We start from the raw sequence: 20,649 nt of genomic DNA on the forward strand, positions 1-20,649 counted from the left end.
CTGAGTAATCCAAGCACATCCCCTATATTGTCATGCTCTTTGACCTAATAGAGTCAGTATACTCTAATCACATCTGAGACACCTCTGTTTGTCGAAGAGCTGCATATACTACAAGTGTTGGAGATATCATAGCCAAAGAGTGTGTTAGTGTGAAGTGTTGGTGTGTAGTCTATGTGTGTGAGTCATGTGTGAGTGCCACATATCATCATGGGACTTATCCCATATGCACTAGGTGCTAGTGTGTGAGTGTGTAGCTTATATAAAGGCTTGTAATTCACTTGTCATGATATACTTGATGAATGAATGAAAGCCTTCATTATGTCTTCATTTGTGTACCACTTCTTCACTCCCTACCCTCTCACTCTCTCTCTCACACAGCATGTTTCTAACATCAGGTTAGCCTTGCCCTAATCCGCCTTGCTATATCATCACCCTCTTCAAGCCCTAACCCTAAATCTATTCAAACGCCTCCTACGCTGTCAGCCAGTTCATTTCACCTCTAGCTACCTCCTTCCTTCAGCCATTTGCATCTGCACCATGTTTCTAACATCAGGTTAGCCTTGCCCTAATCCGCCTTGCTATATCATCACCCTCTTCAAGCCCTAACCCTAAATCTATTCAAACGCCTCCTACGCTGTCAGCCAGTTCATTTCACCTCTAGCTACCTCCTTCCTTCAGCCATTTGCATCTGGTTAGTGCCTCCACAGCCTGCCGCCTTCATTCGAGCCCTCTTGGAGTTGTAGCTAGGCCCTTGACAGCTTCTCGGATAGCTGGTTGGCACTTCCTACAACAGGCGCCTGCACGTGTGGTTCCCCAAGGCTGTTGTGGAGCTCTCCATCGTCGAATTTAGGGTTTCTGAGATGCTGCTGCATAGCCGCATTCAATAGAGCAGTTTCGGAGGTTTTCAACACCAAGAACAGCCTTTTATTGCTATTGCTGTGTGGTCGGCCACCTGACAGCATTATCTGCAGTACTTCGAGACCTTAGAAGGCATTTTGGAGCAGTCTTTTGGCTTCCAGCATATACCTAGATGAATCCAAGAACATTCTATTTAGCAGTCTTTCACATAGGCAACCTGTTTTTTAATTTAGAAGTGCTCTTGTGAGCCGTTTTGAGGGGATTGGACCTGTTGCAGCACTCAGCTCCACGTCTCCAGGTTGCTGCTGCTGTTTGAAGTCATTTACAGCATCAACTTTGCTGTCTTGGTTCTACTGTGTGCATTTCGGAGCACCCCAGGCCATTGATTGCTTACTACATGCGTCTACAAAGACCTAGACCAGCCGACTCAGTTGCTGGTTATCCATTTCAGGCTGCTGTCCACTCTCACAAAGCTATTTTCAATCATGACCTCCTTGTCTTCAAGTTCTATCCTCGTGGAGAAGTTTAAAGGGGAAGGTTTTCCCACATGGCAAACCAAAATGCAGCTTCTCCTTATGCGTGACGGAGTTTGGGATGTAGTTGAGGAGGACCAGGTTGAGTTACTTGATCAAAAACACCAAAGGATTTGGAAGCAGCATAATGCTAAGGCCAACCCTCATTGGTCTGTACTTAGTTGACTCTCTCATCCATCATGTGGATTTCAAGTCAACAACTAAGCAGATTTGGAGTCGCCTCGAGACCTTCTTTGGTAATAAAATCACCAACTCTAAAGTCTTTTTGAAGCTCAAATTTTATGATCTGAATGGAAGAGAGTGATGAGTTGAGTGATCATCTAGCCCGGTTTCAATCTCTTGTTCAACAACTCTCAAGTTTGAAAAGTGTCCTTGATAATGAAGACAAGATGGCCATTCTTATGAAGAGTATGAATGGAATTTATCGCTTTGAGCACACTCTTGAAATCCTTCGTCTTGCCACTACCACGTTTGATGATATGGTGGCACTCCTCATTGAGAAGGATCGTCGCAATAAGGAAGCCATTCTTGCCTCTCCTCTTGATCATGCATTTGCTTCCACAAGCAAATGGAAGACCAACAAGAACATTATATGCAGATTTTGCAAAAAGAAAGGACACATTGAAGCCCATTGCTTCAAGAAGAAAGCACTCCTACAAGAGCAGCATCATGTCAATCTTCTGGCTGAAGAACTAGCTGAACTTGAAAAGCCCCCGGAGGAGATATAGGTAGCTACAGCAGAGGTTCATGGCCTCTCTCTTGACAACGAGGATCCATTTGAGCAGGGTTGGGCTTTCTAGGCCCCTATGCTATGTGTGTTTGTGTTGAGTGAAATAAAGGTTCTCAGCCTTGAGTTGCCCCTCTAAAGTGAATGTATTTGGAGTCAATAAGAGGTACTCTGCCCTAGGTTGTCCCCCAAAAATGATTGTATGGTCTTTTACTTTGGTTTGATGGTATTGACCACCCAGTTCCGAGTAAGGGGGGGTGACGAGTAATGGTTTTCCCTTGCCAGTCGCAAGCTGACTGAGAAGTCACTATCACATGGGAGGTGTTGGATAGTTGTGAGTTGCTCTTTGCAGTATTGCAGTGGAGAGGGGATCGGTCTACTCTTTCCATGTTGGGTCTCACACTCTTTGCTCTGAAGGGGGGTGTTCGAGATATCATAGCCAAAGAGTGTGTTAGTGTGAAGTGTTGGTGTGTAGTACTAGGTGATCTAGTACTAGTCTATGTGTGTGAGTCATGTGTCACGTATCATCATGGGACTTATCCCATATGCACTAGGTGCTAGTGTGTGAGTGTGTAACCTATATAAAGGATTATACTTCACTTGTCATGATATACTTGATGAATGAATGAAAGCCTTCATTATGTCTTCATTTGTGTACCACTTCTTCACTCCCTAGCCTCTCACTCTCTCTCTCACACACCATGTTTCTAACAGCAAGAAGGCGCTCCAAAACAATGCACATGTATGCAAAGTGTATTTTCGATGGTTGGACAATTTCCAAGTTGCTATGCTTCCCAAATATGGCCAAGGCCTTGGGCTTCTTCTTAAAGAAACCTGCAATGGTACTAGCACATTGCACCACACTAGCAATCCAAGGGAGCCAACCGATGCCCTCCATGAAAAGGTCTAGGCAATGCGAAGCACAAGAAATCCATACAATGGTAGGAAACTCCACCTCCAAAACCTATCCCATCCTTGCGCAATTACTGGCGTTGTTTGTAACAACCTCGACCACATTCTCAAGCCCTATCTCAATGATAGCCACTCAAATGTGCTGAAAAGTGACTAACCTATAGTGCTACCACCTCCTCTACCTGTATCAATAGCTTTCAAAAATAGGTACCAAGGCATGAGGATACCAACATACTAATGATGCCCCTCCTCCTAACATCACTCCATCCAACAATTAGAATGTTGCAGCCAAAGTTCTTAACCTAACTTGATAGGATCAAGAGATTTGTCAATTCTAGCTAGTTTAGGACGAATGTCTGAATCGCAACAGAGGTCACACCTGTCCATGTATATGTAGCTTCTACAGCTGCCATTGCCTTGATCATCCTCTTTCACTCTAGTGTTTGCAAGACATTGAAAGCAAAATTGCATTCAAGCACCATCCTTCCAATTTCAATAATTGTCACATGCTACCGCGCTTTCTGCCAAGATTGTGTCAACAATGAACGTGGTAAAGTCCCATGTTTCTTTTTCAAAATAGGCATGGGAGTTGATGATGGTGAGGATGTAGAAAAAGCAGTGCCCTCCTGCCTAGCTCTCTTTCCTACATGAGAGGAACCAATATCACTCGAATCAGTATCCATAGCATCATCAAGGATAATAGTGTGAGACCCCAACAAATCCTCATCTTGCAAGGCAATATATATGTACAAGGCCCACTGCAATGTTTTAAATTCTCTCTTATAACATGCCGTGCAATTGCAAACGAGAACAGAAGGACATCCACCAATTCCCTACCACCAAGGCCAGAATCGTGGAGCATAAGACGTGTGTTTGAGTTCACAAATTTCTCGCCATAGTATTTGCACGTCCACTCTTTGTTTCCTAACCCCATTGTCACTATGAGGTTAATCATAGTGGTATGGATCTCCCAAAGTGGACTCGGAGGTCTAGACTAGGTGTACCTCTGCTGCTATGCTATAATTCTCTGCTGCAGTGACCTGTGACTTGTCTTGTTGGCATGCCCACAAACATAATCCAATAGATATTTAAGGAGAAGTACAACTAACAAGTAAACCATAGTTAGGGGAAACCGAAACCAAAACGGAAACGTTTCGAGATTTTTGGGAGGGCTGAAACGGGAAAATGCCACTTCAGCAAGAGGTTTTGAGATTACATTCAGCACATTGAGCGCGCACACATTCAGAATGCCATAGGTAAGAGCATATAGCCTACGTGTAACTTAAACATAGTGCATAGTACACACTACAATTTAAAATGAAAAACATTGCCAGTTTGAAACAGCGCATTTCAAAAGGGCTGAAACCTTTCAGGCCCCTTCTGAAACGTTTCAAAAGCTGTTTCTAGGGAAAGAACCGTTTTTTGACCGATACATTGGAAGGCAAAACAGCCCCTAAAACGTAACAATGAAGTAAACTACAATCTATACACTAATAGTATTGAGAAATTCACATGCCAAACAATAGAAGCATTCCATAGCAGCAACAATCCACATGCAGATCATGCATATCACCAGTAGCTCATGCGTATTTGCAGGGCAGCACACAACAGCAGTAGTAGTAGAGGATGCAATAGTAGCAGCAGCACAGCATCAATGGAGTAGCAGTAGATGTAACATCAGAGCAAACAACAGTAGCAGGCTGCTATGCAGCCCAAAACATGCCAGGAAGTGGGCCACATTTGTTAGAGCTTTCAGCCCAAATTTTTCCCCAAATCAATAACTCCTTGAGGGCCACATGCCAAGCAAAGGAAGCAGTACAGAGCAGCAACAATACCCATGTCCGTAATGCATATCATCAGTAGCTCATGCAGCAGTAGTGGCAGAGCATGCAATTATTCATTGTCGCAGGAAGGGGGCCGAATTTGTCAAGGCTTTCGGCCCATCTTTTTCGCCAAACCAACCACTCTTTCAGGGCCACATGCCAAGATAGAAGCATTATTTAGCAGCAACAATACACATGCATATCATGAGTAGTTCATGCATATTTGCAGGAGAGTATGCAACAGCAGTACTAGCAGAAGCCTTGGAACAGGCCTTCAAAAAGGAGCTGCTGCAGCATAACATGAGCAGAGCAGCCATAACACTAAAGGGGCAGCACAGCAGCACAACATGAATCATGAGCAGAGGAGGAACAGCATGCAACAGTAGCAGCAGCAAATTGCAATAAGGCGATAAGTTGAGCCGCTTGGATCCCCCTCGCATACATGGCTTGCACTTTCAGCCTTTGCCTCACAACCTCATCAGGCATGCCAGCAAAAAGACCCCTAGGCTCTTAGCTACTCCTTGTCTCTAGAGCTTTTCGACTCTAAAAGCTTCAAGTGTGATAAAGCTAATGCTACAATAGAAATCATTTTGGTTGCAAGGAAGAGATGCCAAAAATGATAAGCAACGAGTAAACAAGTATGTGTCATGGTCTGTCCAAGGGACGTGCCATCTCGTGCTTTCTTGACATCCAACATGTCTCCCAAATTGAACAGATATGCTGCTTTATTCCTTGCGGGAGCAGTTTCCCAATGTTCAGCCCACTCAAAGAGGATTATAGGGTGGTCATGCAGCTGCTTCTTAGTGTCCCGCGTGAGGTTCTTCACGAGTAATGAAATGAAGGCTTCCGTCAAAGTTTAATTGTACAAAACCTCTGCAACCAAGTAAAATGTACAACGTAAGGACTTCTATCCACCTGTTCTGATAGTACGATCTTCACTGCAAAAATTAAATGGCTTTAGACCTCGAGGTTTTTGTTGCCGATTTAAAGTTCAGAGAAATCATCCTCGGCACCATACCCTCCAAACAATTCAAACTTCTGATAGTCTCCATTGTAATAAGACCATTGAGACTCCTCAAGAGAAGGGTATGCTAGAATTGCGCTTGTGATATGACAGGGTCATGCCTTAAGAAAGAAACGTGTTCTTGGAGGCCTGATGTGGGGGGATGTGAAAAGGCAGTGAAGGAGAACCCAGAAAGAGGATGGAGGAGGAGGGACAGGAGAAGTTCCAAAAGAGTTAAAGCAAGAAGTAGAGGAGGGAGGGAGGGAAGAAGGGGAGAGAAAGCTTTCAAGTCAAGGAGGGTCTTGAAGTGACCAACTAGGCGAAGTTGCTGAACATTGTCTTGTAGAGCACCAACTCAACTGCCCCAATGGATGATGGGTGGTGGTCTTTAGGCATGGGATGCGGCCAACACGCAGACAGACAAGGCAAGGCAGAGAAGCGAGCTGGCCCACAAAGCCTAGCACCCACAGACAAGACACACAGCGAGGAGCCTTGCTCAAGGAATTTGTGGTGAAGTTTTGGTGCTCTGCAACAACAACCACTATGGAGAGAGAGAGAGAGAGAGAGAGAGAGAGAGAGAGAGAGGGCAAATGCACAAAAGTTGGCCGAGCCACACAGCAATCTGTGGCTCGACCGGGGCATTTTTTTCCATTGTAAAGAGGCATACCTTGAAGGAACACTATACGAGAACTATTTCCCCATGGAACAACGTGAAGCTGAATATTTCTTAGAAGACTACTCACAATGCATAGATTTTCTGGAGTTGTGAAATCCAAGAGCATGCTTAGTGGAGCTCTAAAGTACTCAAGTTGTTCCATGACAAACCCTAGTGGGTTGATGATTGTACAGTTGAAGAACTTCCACATCGTGGTAGTGGAATGACCCATGTTCACAATTCTATTGGAGTGGTGTGGCTAACGCACATGTAGAAGGGAAAGCTACAATCAAAGTAGAGCTGCTCTCATGACACAGCAAACAATTTCATGCATATAGTCTAGAAAAGTTTTCCCTTTGTCCTTACTCTTTACAATGCCAAATTGGAGGTGTTAGAATAGGACAAATTGAAGCTTGCGTCAAAGAGACGCAATGTAAGTTATTCCCACTTCCTAGCTCAAATCCTCCGACGCCCACTATATAAATTCAACCTTTGGTCTTGATCAATTGCTCTTCTACTTACTCCACCTCAATTATCAGATGAGAAATAAGGCAAGACTATCCTCACAAGGCGTTTTTTTCAATTTAATAGCAAACGTATTCTCCAAGTTTGTGAATCCCAACTTGAAGTATCGATAAAAGCTAGGTTTTGCAAGTCCTCTATCAAATTCGAATTTCAGCGTTGTTCAAGAATAATGGATAGTGTCTTTTAATATGCATTTTGTTTTGAACTTATTTTTCCATGTCTACAGTATTGAAAGAGATCTACATGACTTGTGCGAGCAAGATATTGACTTCTCGACTTGCAATACAAATACCACTATTGATATTCAAGTGATATGTCAGTATATTATCCATTTACCACTCCTTTGTGATACTACTCGATGCTAATATTCTCAATGCACAGGCAAGGGCACAGTCCCTCGGATTATAATTCTTCAGGAAAGGAAGCGTGCCGCCTCCCCGCCCACATTATGTGGTATAATAATTATATTATATATTATTATTAAAAAAATTAATTGCTTTCCTCGTCCTAGATATACTTGCTTCAATATAAATTCTTGCAACATTCCTCTCTTTTGATGATGTTCTCGATGCAAGGGAAGACTCGGAATCAATAGCAAACATAGCCAAGTTGGATGCAAGATCAAAGAATGACAACTCATATGGTTATAGTCTATGTCACAATATTAAATAGGTTGCAACCAAGGATCAATTATGAGCTCTTGTGAGCATAGCCTTATTCATGTATTGGTTGGGCTTCATTTCCCAAAAGATACAAATCTTTACACATTACCAAGTCAGTAATATAACACCACCCCTGACATTTGCAAGGAGAATCGGGTCCTAATGGACCCTGTACCGTGTCTCATGTCAAGTCATTCCTTTTTTTTGCTTTAAAAATTTTTCATTAAATTGTAGGATTCAAGTGCAATTTCAAGTGAGTAGTTATGTGCTCCATGAGAAAAATGGGACTCTAAAGTATAGGGAGCAAGCAATAAATGAATGAATGCCAAGGACTATGAAATATGACAGTGATTAATAAATAAATGAATGCCACAAGGATGAATAAGGGATGTGATGATAAGTAGATTTAATTTGTGGCCTTTTCTCAGCACATTATGCTCCTCAAAAAGCCATTTAAAGAGCCATAATCTCCTTTTTTTGATGATATGTTATTGTCTATTCTTTTTCTTTAGTGCTTTGTTGATGGCATAATTAGTCTTCTACTCTAGTCGAAAGGGGGCCTACCCAACCTAATTTACAAATATACGTGTCTAAAGGTACCATACGTGTCCAACGTGTCTAAAGCGTCTTATCACAAGACAGTCGAATCTTAATAACCATGGCTAATGATCAACAATATGCATTATGCAATACGTATGTCTCAAGTAACTAGGCCCCGCATCTGATCTAGTCATGCATGATCTTTTTTTTCCACAAAAAAAGCTTCCTATTGATGCTTGAAAAACCAACCATACAAATTAACAATACATGTGGCGTTGATGGTGGTGGAAGAAAACAAAAGGAGAAAAAATAGCTTTCAGCTACCTTGTTCTCAAAGCTCACTTGCTAGGGAATCTCTAAAACAAGGGCCAATAACCAAGGTGCGGGACTATACATCTAGTGAATGTCTTGCTCTGTCAACACATAAAAGACACCTGCAAGCCAAGCCTTGCAAAAACGAGCCTACCTCAACAATCACGGGTCCTGACATCGTGCGCTCCCACGTGGCACGCAAGGTGTAGATAATGTCTTGCCAAATAGCACCGAGTGTGGCTTTCGGGGGAACCTCGTAGCCTCTCATCACCAAGTTGCAACAGGCGATCCAAATGTTCCAAGCACTAATGTTGGACACCATCTCCCAAAGGTTGTCCTCTAGGGACCAAACACAACGATGTCAAGAAGAAGTCGTGTCATTTAGAAGACCCTATGTCCCTAGATCCTATTAGTGTGTCAATCCAGAAGGCTTGACCCCCTCCATCAACCAAGCTATCATACCCAAGTGAACTGCTCGATGTCCCAACCACAATCCGAAGGACCCCACGCCAAATCCTTTATGTTACGGGGCAGCTCCATAGACAGTGTGGGGTCGTCTTGAGATCATTGTTCGTGCATCGGTGGCACCTCCAACTAACACACATCTACTCCAACCATGGGCCAATGGGCAAACCACCATGGGCAACCATCCAAAAGAAATCTTATGTGGCCAGCAGCTGATCTACAAGCACAACCAAAATCTGTAGATGACCTCATGGGGCACTCTCAAAGGAGTTCACGCCGCCGCCTCCAGTTGAAGGCAAGAACAAATGCATGTCGTGTATGAGAAGAAAGACACCTTAGCAACCCTCTCTGAGTGCCCTACTCTGAAAGGCCAAAACCACTCACATGGATCCCACTGCACCTTGCAAAGGGACCGGCCCTCCCACAACGAAAGGGGCCACCGCGACCCATCTTAGCCCAAAGTGGCAAGCGCCGGGTCAATGATCCTGTCCTTGCCCAAATGGTCCATTACTCTAAACCTCTGCCACTCAAGGCCCCATCCAACCTCTAGCTAGAGAAGCCCTCCTAGCCCACTATGTAATGCCTAGAGTGGAAGGATCCAACGGCTCGGTTCAAATATTGGATCCTCAGAGGCATCCCTATCCTAGAGAGTTGTCCATACCACCATGGGGAGGTGAGGGACTCAACCATCCTTCCAAGGCTCAAGGATGACAGAGTTTATCTCCATCATCCATGTGCCTACCCCCCTCAGGTGAGAGAGGGCTCAGAGACATGCCTCTGACACAACAGGGAGACTCCATGCTCTAAAAGATATGACCAAGCCACTGTCCAACTACGCCCAACCAATGTGTGCCCGATGCCCCACATAAAGCCCTCCTGACCTCTGAATGCTAGAGAAGGGGCTGGCGCTCAAACTCCTCGATGACACCCACGGATGGCCCGAATGAGTCCCCAAACAGCCGCCGCCAAACTGTATGTAGACTTCTCATAAACGGTGAGGCTTCCCAATGAGGAGGGCCTCTAAGAAGATCCACTAATATAAGTTGTGAGAAGGGTTGCCTTGCAGCTGGAATTATCTCTCCTAAAATCCATAATGTTTTCGATGCCTCCCTTCTCAAAAAGCACATTGGACCTGATTTGCATGTATTGGAGAAGCTACCACTTATAAATGAAGACAGACATCAGTTCATTTCAGAGAGAATAGACCACATTTTCAGGGAGAGAAGTTACCATACTGGAGGTGGAGTAGCAAGGGCTGTCTCAAGACAAGGCTACATGGGAGCAATCACAATTGAGCAGCACCCTGTATGGTTGCCTTCCTGAGGCTATAGTCACCCCTGTTCATCTTTGAGCCTACTATTGGGAGCTTCTAGAGAATTAAGGGGCAAGGTTATTACTGGATCCAAGCTTAGTTGCTAAGGGCTGCCTGAAGGTGAGGCTGCATGAGAACCATCCACAATCGCAAAGCCTGCATTATTTCGACCTGTTCTTCAGCATTGTTACTGCTGTTCATCCTTCACACTACTATTTGGACCTGTTCTTCAGCATTGTTTCCTTCAGCCTGTTAATTGAAGCTGCTTTACAGCAATGTCTCCTGCCAAGGTCTAATCGACCATTGTAAGAAGCATAATTAAAGGCAATCATCAATGACAGGTCACAAGAAGATTAAGTGGGGAGAATAATCACTCAGGTCTGAAAAAGGCATAAAATTTTATTAAAGAAATTGCTACAAAGCTAAACAAAAAATAACTCCACTAAAAGAATCCACCAAGATGCCTCTCAATCCCCTTGTCCACGCGCTAAATAAAAGCAAACCAATCATGCAAGACCCCTTTTAATTCCCCTCTGTACTGCTTCTACTAATTAACAACTGTTGTTTTTGGGAGTGTTTGGGGTCTCCCGTAGAACCCCTCCTCTAGAAGTCACAATTGAAAAACTAGCAAATCTTTGTTCGTAAAATTTAGTGTGCAGTGCAATACTTCTTTTTGTTCTTTTATGATATTATGCACTAGTATTCCCTTGGGTTAATCTTCGATGGGTTCCAATTAGGAGATGTGTACATATACTCTAATAAGAGGACATCAATTGCAAGCCTTCCTCAGCATATACCTTCATTCTTTACATCTCTAGCTAACAATTTCACCATGGGCATTTTTTGTTGCTCCACCTACCTATTAGAAGTTCTAGTTGGCATTCAAGCAAAGAAGCATGGACCTACCTCAACATGAATCTATATGTTTTGCAACTTTAGCTGTCAATGTCACAGTGAGATATCCCTTGTTAGGAAACATAAAAACAAAATGTAGCTTTTTTTAATGGAGCACCTTCTCAATGAGATCTAGAACATCTTGATTGTCAATAAACTCTATGTAGCTCCAATTTATGGCCTCCTTTGTATACTCCTCTTGCTCCATTTTGAAGACATGCTGCAAGGACAGAATCCACCATCTTTTTAGAAAAATAAATGGATTTCATGCATATGATTAAGATCTTAATGATTCGAACAACTAATCTCTTCATGTCACATCTAAAAGCATATAGACAATTTTTAAAATTTTTTTCCATGAAAAGAGACTTCTATTAAGTATGAGAAAAAACCCCGAGCAAAGTATGAGAAAAAACCCCCGAGCAAGCTCAGAGCAGAAATACATCATGCATGGCATGAACAAAAAAACCACTTAAAACAGGTCAACAGTACAAACTGGAAATAAATTAACATGCTCACCTGGTTGAAATGCTGCTGTAGCTTCTCATTTGCCAGATTTATACAAAATTGCTCAAAACTGAGAACATGCAGTGCAGGCATCAATATGCACTCCTCAGCATCAGAGAAATCTTCTCCTACAGCTGACTGACATGTGCAGCACAACAAATACCTTTACAGGCCCCACTGCTTAATAGCCCTATGAAACGCATGAAAGGAGTCACAGAACAAAAATTTACATACCTGTTATATTGAAAACTCTCAAAACCATAGATGTCCAAAACACCAATTTGAGCTTCTGATCCGGAATCCTGGCCAATCGATTTGTTGATTTTCTCCACCAACCTGTGACGATCATAGAATTTGAGTCACACATACCTGGAATCTGCTTCACAGTTTCAATTCCATGCATAGTGAATTTGTAAGATGATGAGCGAAAATACAAATTGACATCATGCGTGATTCCCAAACCAATGGCCAATCAAACATGAAGCTATCAAAGGATGTTGTGTGCTCAAAAAGAGAAACAAATGTAATACGTCTGAAAAGATTTAAGTACGAAGGGCAGAGAGAAAAAATAAGCAAGTCCCAATACTGTAAAAGATGCATAACTAAACTCAGCCCTGGAATGAGAGAAAACAAAATAAAATTAAGAACACTAGCAGGTGATGAGAATTAACCAAAAGATCAGCTTTGATTTCTAAGAACAAGCTAAAGTCTGCTGGATTCACATCCAAAGCATTTCTCCAGGCAAGGAGGGCATTAAACTTGCTTCTCATTGACAGGATCCACGATAGCAAAACAAAACCATTAACCAACGGCACGATATAAGTTACAGCATATACTTAAAAGCAGCTCTCTGTTTGGCGTTCGTCAAAACAGTTATGAAAGAGTAGCTATACCAAAGCTCAGCCTTACACACGAGCTTAATGAGCATGCCTTCCTGATCATTCAATTAGAACGTGTTCAAACTTGAACAGTAGAGCTCCTATGCACAGAGATTCATTTGAATAAATTTTCGTCCACCTGAAAAGACGCTGCCCAAAATGGCACTTAGTGACAAACTCTACCATCAACTCACCAATCAAATAACCGTGAATAGATGGTTTTTGCCAAGGCATCCCGATTGATGACAGCAGCCTCAGGATCGAGTGTTTTGGTTATGTTTTCTTCACGGGTCACAATAAGACGAGTGCATAAGGTTTCCTTCAAGCTGTTGGCATCACACCTGGACAAGCATTGAAAGTATCTCATTAGTCCTACCAAAGATTCAGACAAGTGATAAACCTGATAAACTACAACAGAGATAAAACTAAAACACTCAGCCAGATGAGAAGCCAAAAGAACAAATTATGACAACAAAAGCTCACATCAATAACTCAGCAGCAATTTGTAAATGGAAAAGAGAGCGTTTGTCCTTAGGAACGGAGGAGTCATGTTCCTTTCCTGGAGCAAACTCAATATTACCCAGGTGCAATATCGCTGCCAATGTTTTAAATATTGCTTCCTGTTCGGCAATGGGAAATCAAGGTTTAAGATGCTTGCAAAAAAAAACAGATAAGCAAACACGTCATCTTAGACACCACCTCAACCCAAGTGCAAAATGCACCAAGTAGCACAGCATAAACATCATCCATTACCTGCTCTTCCAAACTAATCCCAACAATATCCATGGCCCGCCTTGTTCTCGCATATTCTTTGTTGTCACTGACACAAGATAATTCAAGACACTTGCTTTGGTTTAAATAGTGGAAATTTCTTGGATCTGTAAGTTTATACTTCTCAGCATCCTGCGAACAGCAATTCAAGTCTGCAAGGTCATGGCCAGTCCATCAAGCGTCTGTCATTCAAACATTTACATCAAAAGAAGGTGGTACCTCTGATGAAGCACATAGCTGGTAAAAACAATGATAATTTCTCTCAGGGTTTGTAATCTGTACAACACGAGACCTCTCAAGGAGGTATGTTCGGATTGCAGCCCCAGATATCCTCCCATTGGAATCAAATTGAATCTCCACAAATTTACCAAAACGACTGCAACAAACATAGATAAGGCCAAACGTTGTCACCAAGCAAAAAGGGTATGTAAAATTTTATTAATTGCCTGCAATTACCACAAAATGAAATCTGTTTCTACCAACAGATCTGAAACAGCCAACTATTAAAGTTTAATATTTCACAATCCCTCGTCAAAAAACCTGCTCGGCATGCCATCAATTTATTTTGTCCAGTCAAGACACACGGGAAACACTAAACGTCCCTCTACTACCAAGCCAACTGACCTACTACAAACAAGTCTCTTGCTCAACGATTCATAATTTAAAACACTCCCTAATTTGTATTACTACTACCAACCATAGTGGAACATAGCCTAGAGGACAGGCCCTTAATAGTCCGACTTTGGACCAAATCCCCAAAGAACTAAGCTATGAAGAATTTTTCATTGCAACTTGTGCCAAATTTGTCCTTTGCCTAAAAAATTACAAAAACAAGTGGCACATGGTGCCAAAAGCACTCCCCACAATTTCGTTTTGGAAATGAGTGCCGTTGTGATACACCATCTACAATGATACAACATCTACAAACAATTACATGATTGAATACGGTGTTAGAAAAAGAGTGAGAGAGCAAAAGTGCTGAACGTTGAGTTTGCAATAGATGAAGTAAAGAAGTACAACAAAAGGGACAGGTTTTGTCTAAGTGACAAAACCTTATCCTTCACTAACCGTAGTAAGTGAACTAACTATGGTTAGAGGGAAAAACCTCAAATGAGGGAAAGGTGCCCCTAACCTACTTATTACATTACATTGGTCACTGCTAGAATATAATAATAATTCGAACACCCCCCTGCACTACCAATGTCATGTACAAGGAAATGATCAATCACCAAAAGGAGATAAGTTCAGGGCGCTGCGAAATGCCTCAAACTCTTCATGTGGAAGTGCTTTGGTGAAGATGTCTGCAACATTGTCATGTGTTGACACATAGATCATACTGATCTCTCCTGCATGCTACTTCTCTCTGACATAGTGATAGTGAACCTCAATGTGCTTCGTGCGAGCATGAAACACAGGATTCTCTGCCACTGCTATAGTACTCTGACTATCAGTGAGAATCGGAGAAGGACCCTCCAATGAAAGATGAAGATCAGCAAACAAATGACGCACCCAAACACATTCAACTGTCGCTGTGAAAGCTGCCTTGTACTCAGCTTCACATGAGGAGGTAGCCACTGTAGATTGTTTCTTGCTCAACCAAGAAATGCAAGCATGTCCTAGAAAGAAACAATTCCCACTGGTGGACTGCCTAGTATCATAGTCTCCGGCCCAATCTGAGTCACTGTAAGCATGCATCTGCAAGTCACCCCCCCTGGGAAACATCAAGCCAAAAGACTTTGTACCTTGCAAGTAACGAAAGATGCGTTTTACAGCCTGCCAATGCATAATCTTTGGCCTGTGCATATACATGCTCACTTGAGAAGCTGAAAACTGAATATCATGTCGTGTATTGCAGAGATAAATGAGGCATCCAACAGCCTGGCTATAGAGTGTGACATCAATTGATTCACCTGCATCATGCATTGTAAGCTTCAGCCCCGGCTCCATGGGAGTGGACATAGGCTTGCATTTATGCATGTTGAATCCGTCCAAGAGTTTTTGAACATACTTGGACTGAGACATAACAATGCCACGTTTCTCTTGAATAAACTGGATCCCCAAAAAGAAATGTAACAAGCCCAAGTCTGACATATCAAATGTAGCTTTCAATTGGACTTTGAAATCTGCAATTACTTCCTCATTTGATCCAGTGGGCAGCATGTCATCTACATAAAGAATGATGACCAAAATATCCCCCCCATCCTTCTTCATGTAGAGGGTGCCCTCAGTTGGACTATTGTGCAACCCCTTGCTAGTTAGAAAGGCATCAATTTCGGCATACCATACACGTGGGGCTTGCTTCAGCCCATACAAAGCTTTATTCAGCTTGCATACTTGATGTGCATTTCCTGAAATTTCAAAGCCCGGAGGTTGTTTGACATAAACTTCTTCCAACAAGTCTCCATTAAGGAAAGCTGTTTTAATGTCCAACTGATGAACATTCCATTCAAAATTTGCAGCCATTGCTATAACTGACCTGATGGTGGTCATCCTGGATGTAGGAGCAAAAGTCTCCTCATAATCTATGCCCTTTTTATGGGCATGTCCTTTTGCAACCAACCTTGCCTTGTACCGATCAATGGACCCATCTGGCTTTCTTTTGACTTTGAAAACCCACCGTGTACCTATGGCATTCTTACCTGGTGGCAAATCCACAACATCCCAAGTCTGATTTTTATGAATGGACTGCAACTCATCGTCCATGTGCCTTACTGCACTACGAGTTCTACCAGACAATGAAGCTTCAAGCCTACTCTCCCTGAGAGTCTGAAGCAACCAATGCAGGACTGTTTTGGTTGCGTGTATCTCTTGAATTTCTTGCCTGACAACTTCATCCACACCCTGAGGTTGTACCAATTCAGCTGGGGGCTGAATCTGTACTTATGGAGCTGGCAGAGGTTGCTGTAAATTCTGAGTTTCAGCGGGGGAACTAAATGCTATAGGAAGCATCCCCTCAAACACATCATCTGAAGAGGCCGGAATCTGAAATTCAGCATGTGTATGTGCAGAATATAACATCTCTACTAACAAAAATCTTGCGTGTAGCAAGATTGTAGAGACGATAGCCTTTACTTTGTGAACCATATCCCATAAAAATGCATTTGAGTGCCTTATCTGACAACTTGTGTCTGAACTCCATAGGCACGTGGGCATATGCAACACAACCAAAAACTCTGAAGTGGTCCACTGAAGGCTTTCTCCCATGCCATGCCTCATAGGGAGTGATTGTCTTCAAAGCCTTTATAGGAGCCCGATTTAAAATATAGTTGGCACACATGAGGCCTTCCAGCCAAAACCTGTGAGGCAATTTCTTACTTGTGAGCATGCATCTATCCATTTCCATGGCGGTGCGATTCTTCCGGAATTGAGACCATAGACCCAAGTGTAGTTGGTAAAGTCATCTATCAATGTAACAAAATAGAGATAACCCCCAAAAGCAGGACCGCAGACATCACTGTGAATAAGCTGTAATTTCCTTATAGCTTTTACTGCACCATCCTTTTTTAAGGGAAGCCTATGCATTTTGCCAAGAATGCAACCTTCACATGCATGAGGAGGAGGCGACTCCAAAGGAGGTAATGCATCAACCATATCATGCCTCTGAAGTGTCATTAAGCTGCCATAGCTCATGTGCCCATACCTGGCATGCCATAACTCCACATTCTACATCGCAGCAATGGGAGTGCTAACTGATAATGCAAGATGGGATCTTTTTTCATATAAATCAAGCTGAAAAAGACCCCGATACAAAGTGCCAGACAACCTCAAAGCATAGTCATTTTCTTTGTCTCTCACTGCACACTTGTCATCATCAAAAACAACCTGAAATCCTCCTCTATTGAGTGAGGACACTGAAAGCAAATTCTTCTTTATTCCTGGCACATAGAGTACATCTGAAATTCTGAAATCTGTGCCATCAATGGATGTGAGAATAATGTCTCCCACTCCACACACTGAATAAGAAGAATTATTCGCACAAGTTACCTTCTTCTTGATGGGTGACGAATGCAGAGTTACAAACAGACTCTTCTTGGAAGTGATGTGCTTTGAAGCACCACTGTCAAAATACCAAGTATGTAGTGTCTCATCAACACTAAAAGAGCATTCATCCTTTGAAGGATCATAACTGCAAGTCAAGAAAGCATATGGGTCATCATCATTACTGGTTGTAGTATCTGAACTACCCACTGAAAAATCTGAAGTGCAAGACAGAAAGGCATAGTGCTCTTCAACCAAGTTGGCTGCAACATCTCCTCCATCATGAGAATGTGAAAGTGATGCATCTGACACAGCCATACCGGAATCCCTTTTCTTCTCTTTGGCTATGCGCTTCTCGCACTCTCCAATATAATGACCTAGCTTCTTGCAATAATGACAGATGCCCTTCTTTTTCTGCTTATTTGTATCACCCTGTGCCTTATAAGAAGGCTGTCCAGAATCAGCTTTATGCTGATGTGTGGCTGATTGGCATGTGGCTTATGCTGCCCTTCACCCTTGGGCTTGAACTTGGAGAGCATAGCATGCTTGCCAGCCCGGGTTGCCATATTTCTGCGTGTTTGTTCCTCTTGTAACTGGAGTCCTACCAACTCGTGAAAGGAGAGAGGATTGCTGCCCCCCCTCAATGACAAATTCAGCGAGTGTGAAAACCGAGATAGGACTCAGGAAGAGAGTTCAGAGTGGTAGTGATCATCTCCGAATCCGGAATGACTTCATCAATATTCAGCAATTGTTCCTTCAGATCCTAAAGCTTTGTGAGGTGAGAGTTCATGGAATCTCCCTCCTCCATATTTGTATGGGAAAGTTCCTTGAGATCCTGAAGCTTTGTGAGATGAGAGTTCATGGAATCTCCCTCCTCCATATTTGTATGGGAAAGTTCTCGCTTCAAAAAGGAAACCCTTGCATCATTTCTTGCTGCAAACATACTCTCAAGTATTACTCAAGCTTCCATAGATGTCTTGCATGACCGAATATGAGGTATAATGAACCTCTTGACAGAAAGAGAAATTACTGAAAGAGCTTGTGCATCTCTGGAGTCCCATCTTTTCTGCTCTGCTGTGGGAGCTCCTGGAGCAGCTGCTCCAATCACATGTGCTGTATTTGTACCTCTACCCCTGCCTCCAGCTGTAGGAGTGACAGGTATAGGCGTTGTATCTGGTCTTTCTTCATCTCCATTGACATAATCCCAAAGATTTCTACCAACTAAGATATTGCGAACCATGAAACTCCACAAGGAGTAGTTGGTGCCATCCAACTTCTCCTCCTGTCTGAGAACCCCAAACACCTCATTTAAGTTGTTCTGTGCCATTTTTGCCACATAAACTCAGAAATACAGCAAACCGAACAAATAAAATCCCTTCCTGGGATGCAAGATGCACAAATAAAATCTGCCAAAGAAAATCTGCCCTCGGTGACAAATATTGTCACAACTTATCAAAGGCTCAAAATGCACCACAATGCTCTGCTCAATGCCCAAAAATCTGCAAATAGAATCTGCAAAAAGTGGCAAAAGTCTGCAAATTGACTCACGCCGAGACCAAAACTGTTTGCAAACTTCCAAAATGCTCTTTTACCTGCAAAATTGCAACCCAAATGCAAAAGCCCCAATTTCTTGTAGGAGATTGCATACAAGAGAGGGCAAATGGTCTGAAAGCCCCAAATGTTGCACAAATTGCACTATGCTTGCAAAAGCCCCAAATTTCACAGCAAAATTGCAGTGTAATTGCAAAAGCCCCAATTTCTTGGACAACCTGCAACCCAACTGCAATGTCTACAAGAATAAATCCTGCACAGAAGTGTGTGCCTCTTCTCATGCACCTGCGTGAAGTGCAAAAGCCCCATATTTAGCGTACGGACTTCGAGGTGTACGGACGAATGCAGCACCAAGTACTTGTACGGAATGGCGGCAAGTGTACGGCGAATGTACGGGAACATTCCGTGTGACTATACGGACAACAACGCAGGAGCAACGTACGGATGAAGAACTGTACGGCTGACGAGCTGCTGGAGGACAAGCAGATCGACGCTAGATGTACGACGGATAGCAGGAAGAGCTTGTGGGCAAGGAGCAGGGAGCTGGGCAGGAAGCTAGGAGCAGGGTCTTGCTGCTCTGATACCAAATGTTAGAAAAAGAGTGAGAGAGCAAAAGCGCTGAACGTTGAGTTTGCAATAGATGAAGTAAAGAAGTACAATAAAAGGGAAAGGTTTTGTCTAAGTGACAGAACCTTATCCTTCACTAACCGTAGTTAACCAAGAAATTACGATAACTTCCACTAGCTGTACAATTCAATCCACAAAAGTCTTTGGGATAATTCCACCACCAAACAAAGTTTGAAACGTCTAGGCCAAATAAGTCATCTATGAATCTCCTAATTTGACTAAATTTATGAAGAACGATAGGACAAGTCTCACAAGAGATCAACTCAAATTCATGAGTAAAAACGTAGAAGTTCAAAATCCAACGCAAATCAACTGGAACATCATTCCATCCTTCGAAATTATGTGCCCCAAATAGTGGATCTCTTCCAAAAAAAAATTACTTTTCTCCCTGTCTGCATAGAACTGATGATTTCACAACTCTTGGAAAACAATAATAAGATGCTGCGTATGTTCTTCTTTCGACTTTGAGAAGACGATTATGTTATTGAAGAAGGGACCCATGAACTTTCTATAAGAATGGAAGATACAATCCATCATTTTGTTAAAGGTAGCCGGGCATTTGTTAACCCAAAAGGCATCACCAGATACTCATACAGCACATATGTAGTGCAAATCGTTGTCTTGTGCACATCATGTGGTTGTATTTTGACTTGAAGATAACCACTCTTCAAATCTATCCTGTTGAAAACTGAGGCTCAATTGAGCTGGTCCGGCACATTATTGATGCGTGGAATTGGGAATCTATTCTTGATGGTCATCTTGTTTAGTGCACAATAGTCGACGCACATACAAAATGAACTATCTTTCTCTTGTACAAGAAGTACAGGGGAACAAAATGGAGAGGCACTGGGCTGAATCAACCCTTTGGACAACAAGTCCTACACTTTAAAGGCTTTCTGTGCTTGGTTCCCCCTCGGCTTTTGAGGCTGAAGTTCCTTCTTTTGAGCCTTGGGAAACTCCTTTTTCTCAGACTGAGGTGTGGCTGGTTTTTTCTTCTCTGTTGTCCCGGTAAATAGAGAAGGCCTGTAGTGGGATCTTGCATGTGCATTAAGCTTGCCACAGTGGCTGCATGCTTGTATGCCCTTATGGTGTTGGGTATTAACCACAACCTCTATC

The 20,649-nt window shown here is 42.7% G+C and overlaps 1 protein-coding gene across 2 annotated transcripts in view; it reads right to left on the bottom strand.

The window, feature by feature from the left end:
• Positions 1 to 20,649, bottom strand: part of LOC147899812 (myosin-11-like) — a 120,377-nt gene that overhangs the window by 79,760 nt on the left and 19,968 nt on the right. For both annotated transcript variants that reach the window (XM_087377032.1, XM_087377031.1), the window contains 7 exons: positions 13,597 to 13,753; positions 13,360 to 13,509; positions 13,090 to 13,226; positions 12,801 to 12,947; positions 11,963 to 12,064; positions 11,741 to 11,798; positions 11,340 to 11,441 (listed from right to left, as the gene is read on the bottom strand). In XM_087377032.1, the coding sequence (XP_087233158.1) occupies positions 11,340 to 11,441; positions 11,741 to 11,798; positions 11,963 to 12,064; positions 12,801 to 12,947; positions 13,090 to 13,226; positions 13,360 to 13,509; positions 13,597 to 13,753 (853 nt within the window). The remainder of the gene's footprint in view (positions 1 to 11,339; positions 11,442 to 11,740; positions 11,799 to 11,962; positions 12,065 to 12,800; positions 12,948 to 13,089; positions 13,227 to 13,359; positions 13,510 to 13,596; positions 13,754 to 20,649) is intronic.

Source organism: Dipteris shenzhenensis, chromosome 7 (genome assembly GCF_047967505.1).
Source record: "Dipteris shenzhenensis isolate YYH24624 ecotype China chromosome 7, Dip_SZ_1.0, whole genome shotgun sequence".
Lineage (NCBI taxonomy): Eukaryota > Viridiplantae > Streptophyta > Polypodiopsida > Gleicheniales > Dipteridaceae > Dipteris > Dipteris shenzhenensis.